The sequence below is a fragment of the Rhea americana genome, unplaced genomic scaffold (genome assembly GCF_003343005.1).
Source record: "Rhea americana isolate MKP2758 unplaced genomic scaffold, rheAme1 scaffold_632, whole genome shotgun sequence".
Lineage (NCBI taxonomy): Eukaryota > Metazoa > Chordata > Aves > Rheiformes > Rheidae > Rhea > Rhea americana.
This window is the reverse complement of record NW_028186793.1, coordinates 4,498-8,767: the sequence shown is the minus strand read 5'-3', so window position 1 is coordinate 8,767 and position 4,270 is coordinate 4,498. Positions and strand designations below refer to the sequence as shown.

The 4,270-nt window shown below is 45.9% G+C and overlaps 1 protein-coding gene across 1 annotated transcript; it reads right to left on the bottom strand.

The window, feature by feature from the left end:
* Positions 1-30: 30 nt before the first annotated feature.
* LOC146586948 (ATPase family AAA domain-containing protein 2-like) lies at positions 31-4,013 on the bottom strand (the record flags this gene model as incomplete). The annotated part of the gene is made up of 7 exons (XM_085320413.1): positions 3,949-4,013; positions 3,407-3,518; positions 3,067-3,179; positions 2,186-2,363; positions 1,391-1,479; positions 859-1,018; positions 31-60 (listed from the first exon to the last, which is right to left on the bottom strand). Coding segments are annotated over exons 1-7 (747 nt in total), but the record flags the coding sequence as incomplete, so codon positions are not given.
* Positions 4,014-4,270: the final 257 nt, after the last annotated feature.

The window sequence follows — 4,270 nt, the reverse complement described above, 5'->3', positions numbered from 1 at the left end:
AAAAAAAAAAAAAAAAGTTGTCCTGCAAACTGCGTGAATCTTGAGAATCTCTTTTCGAGCCTACAGACAAAACGATGGCAATTTGCTTTACGTTCATCTCTTAGGGAAAAACAAACAAACAACCCCACAAGCACTCTCCCATTCATATAACTGCCAGTTTTACACTGCTAGAAAGGCAGGAACTTTAGAGTTCTCTTAACGCACTGCCTGCTCTCCCAAGTTCAGTGATTCTCAGTTTGCCACGTTCAGCTCTTTGTGAGGAGCAGGAAGCAAACGAAAGGCATTTCCGGCATCTATAAAGAAGCAAGTCTCCACACGTATGAGACAATGCTCTTGGGGGAAAAAAGGTAGTCTAAAGCTTAAGTGGAAAGATATTCCTCAGAGAAGATTCTCAAATCCTCAGAGAAGACCCTCTCCAATTCAGCAAAACTTCATGGTGACAGACTCATCAGTTAATTAAGTCTGTCTTTCTCACAGCTTGCTCTGCAAAGTAGTGCCAGCACTCTCTTTCAAGTTGCTACAAGTCCTACCAAGAGGAACGAAAACTGTGGCTCAAAGCGCTAGCCCAGAAAATGTCAGGCTTTGCCTGTGTTTCACCTCCGATCTTTGCCAGAGATGTACTCAAGTGTTCCCTGCTACAAGGACTAATCACAGGAGGGATTTTGAGATGACTTCTACAGGAGCGAATCATATGATAACTCTGTTTCGTGCTACTCTCTCTGCTGCTCATGAGAGCAGACAAACACGTGGGCACCATTTCTTCCCTTCTTCTCTGCTCTGTGGTATTGCGTGGTTGCACAGTTGTCTTGCAAAGAAAGACTTGGCCACATTAGCAGGAGGGTGACTAAAAGATCTTACCTCTTTATTGGGCAAGGCGAAAAGGAACTCTCTGTCAAAACGGCCTGGCCTCTGCAAAGCAGGGTCTAGGGAGTCTAGTCTGTTGGTGGCTCCAATGACCACAATCTCTCCTCTGYTCTCTAAGCCATCCATAAGCGCCAGAAGCATTGTGACAAGAGAACTAACAAAAGAACAAGGGTTGATTCACTGGTTTGGGAAGTGCTGTTCCATTCGGCATGACTTTCTCCAGTGGYCACTCCAAAGGATAAGCTCTTCTGGATGAGATGTTGATTAGTGGAAGGACTCACGTCAAGRCAAACAAACRCCACACAGGGTAACCAGAGACCTTGTGCTGACACCCAGCTTAGGACATGCTTTTCAGCTCCGGTGTGTAAAATCACCTGAAGCTGAGCATCATAGTGCTCTAAGATTTCAGCATGAATTAGTGTGTCRTGTAAAGSCACCAGGCTGGTCKTCTTTTTGCAGAAATCAAACAGATTGTATGTAAATGYAGAAGAAAAGAAAGAGAAAAGAAGAAAGAAAAGTGCCATACCTATGAATTTGATCCTGGCGACTGGACCRCACAGGGGCAAGACCATCTATCTCATCAAAGAAAATAATTGAAGGCCGCATCTTGTAGGCCTGGAAGGAAAGTGCAGATACTGCAACTGTGGCCTAGGWAGAACACAGCACTACTCAAAGGGGACAGGCATGAAAAAACACTGTGGCTGCAAAGTCACCAGCCCTGGACTTTCAGAGCACCATCAGGGACCTCTGCTCTCTGAGACAAAGGGGTAAGTGGCACAAGTAACAGAAGCCAGTAGTCTGCACCAAGCAGCTGTGACTGCTCCTGGGAACAGATGGCTCCAGGAATTTGCACAGCTGCTGGGCAACCAGAGAGCACAGAGTCAGGCCTTCAGTAACTCAATTACAGGCTCTGGAGGCAAGCTGCCAGTGCAATGATTCAATGACCATGCTGTCTTCTCTTGTGTCTTGTAATCTCTTCTGTGCTGGTTTTGTTTTTGTTTTTTTTTGGGGGGGGAGGGGTGAGGGTGGGTTTTTTTGTTTTGTGTGTGTGTCTGTGTAGTATGGCAGGGGAGCAGGAGGAGGAGGGAATTTTTGATTTAGTGAATTCTCTTGCTTATTGATACATCTTTGCCAGCACACCTGCAAGATTTCAAGTTGCTGATCCAAAGTAGGATGACACTGACAAAGGAAAGACTAACATTCCCACTTCAGTGGGAAAAAACAACCAAATATCCAGAAGACCGAGTTCTCCAGGAAGACATCCAGCACAGAACTATTTCGGCACCACTCTGACACAACAGAATGCACATTTCCACCTTACCTGCTCAAATAATAAACGGAGCTGGCGCTCAGATTCTCCCACCYATTCACTCAGGCAGTCAGCGCCTTTCCTCACGAAGAAGGAAATTCTCCTGTCACCTTGGCTGCATTCATTAGTAAGTGCCCGAGCTACCAGGGTCTTTCCAGTCCCTGGTGGGCCATAGAATAGACAGCCTCTGTAATGAAAAATGAAAATATAAATAAATAAATATTGAAAAAGGAGAGAGTTACATGGCTCTGACCAAAACACCAAAAAGTGCCTACTACAAGCCCCACCCCTAAAGCAAAGAAGCCTTCCCTCCTAACTAAAACACTTCCAGTACTTCCAGGAGTAGCAGCAGGCAGAGCTCAAGTGGCAGAAAAGTCAAAACAGGTGCAAGCTCTCACAAGAGGCAAGACTTGACACTAACAGCCTTCTCTTAGCCATTAAATCAATGAACACTACCCCTCCTCCCAAAGAGAAGAACACATTCATGTTAAAAAGAATGCACCTCAACAGTAAGCTCTCTGTGAGTGATTGCATCTCACAGCGCAGAACCAATATAACTATGTAAGAAGCAGACTATTTTTATTTTAGTCTAAGCATCACAGACGCAGCAACATTTCAGTTAGAAGTCCTAAGGCTTACAGGACTGATTCTCATTGTAAGAGAGCAGCCACYAAGCCTTTAACTATGGCAAGGCATTGCCTGCAGTTGGAGTCTGCCTAATACAGTCCGGATTTGTTCCATTTTTAAGACATCACTTCTTAACACCCCTGCAAAAACTCAGCAGGGATGACCACAACTTTTGAAGCACCCAGCTGTACAGACACCTCGGGTTGCTATTCACCTGAGCACGGTGGTGTTAGCTTGTGCACTTCTAATGCGCCTTCCGTTAGCTTGGGGGTCGCAATTCCAATCTCTCAAAGAACTCTGGATAAAGTAATGGGAAAATGACCATCTCTTTCAAAGCTGAAATGTGGTCAGAGAGACCCCCCACGCCATCAAACCGCACCTGAAGAGAAATTCAACAGAACAYAGTTCGTAGATTAGAGAAAGCTGCCCCCGAGAAAAGGCTTCRTCAGAAATTGTYATCTRCCAGCAGAAAGGAGAYGCTGAGGACAGCTTTGAAGTTCCTTCAGAGAAAACTGTGAACCRAGGCAGCCAYAGACAGCCCAGCATGCAAAGATTTCATCAGCCCTGGAAAAGTCCCCACCAAAGCCRTGAGTGACAAATACTTACYGAGCCATCTATTTGCACTGGATCGACTGGATCAGCCACATCTGTTCCAGTTTTCTTTGGATCCTTGCCATTTCTCTCAAATCCCTTTCCCCCAGAGTTCCGGGGAAGACACCTGATGTGAATGAAGGAGAAAGGGAAAGGCACCTTCTGAATGAACATGCAGCTGGAGGGATTCCDGTTTCTTTCATGTTGGCAAGGGAGGGCAGGAGCACTTACAAACTTGGATAAACTTCCCAGAGAGTAAAATAGTCATGGGAATTGATTTRTCTTCAATAGCCAAGAGTAAAGAAAGACGAGTGGGCCTGTGTGACATTAGACTAGCTGAGTGATCATTTTTACATCCCTAAGTGCTCAGACCCAGCAATAGCYGGCATTCTCCGTGCTCTAGCTGCTTACAGAATCCAAAAAGCCTTTGTCAGCAATAGGGCCATGAACACTTGGTTTGGAAGCTTCCTTGTTTCGGAACVCTTCCAGGCAGAACTAGTGATCTCAGTTCCAAGAGGAAAGACGTGTCAGGAGTTGAGTGACTGAAAAACCCTCACCACAGTGCTTCTAACAAGTCTGATTTATTTTCATATGGCTTGCCAGAGCAGTGCAAAGTCACCATCGTCTAGGAGTGTCCCCCTTATGCCCCCTGCTTTCCTCTGCACTTAATGTTCAAAGCTGCTGCCCAAAGCAGCAGGAGAAGAAATGGCCAGCATGACTGGCCAGCACACCTGCCTTTGCTTCCCTTAGACTTCTKCCCCCTGCCATAGGCAGACCACGCAGCATCATGCAGAGCTTGGAAAGTAAATGCAGAGCTTTCAGCAGGCTGGAATGACTGTGTCAAGCAGCCTGCCAATGGAAAAGACTATCTAGACATAA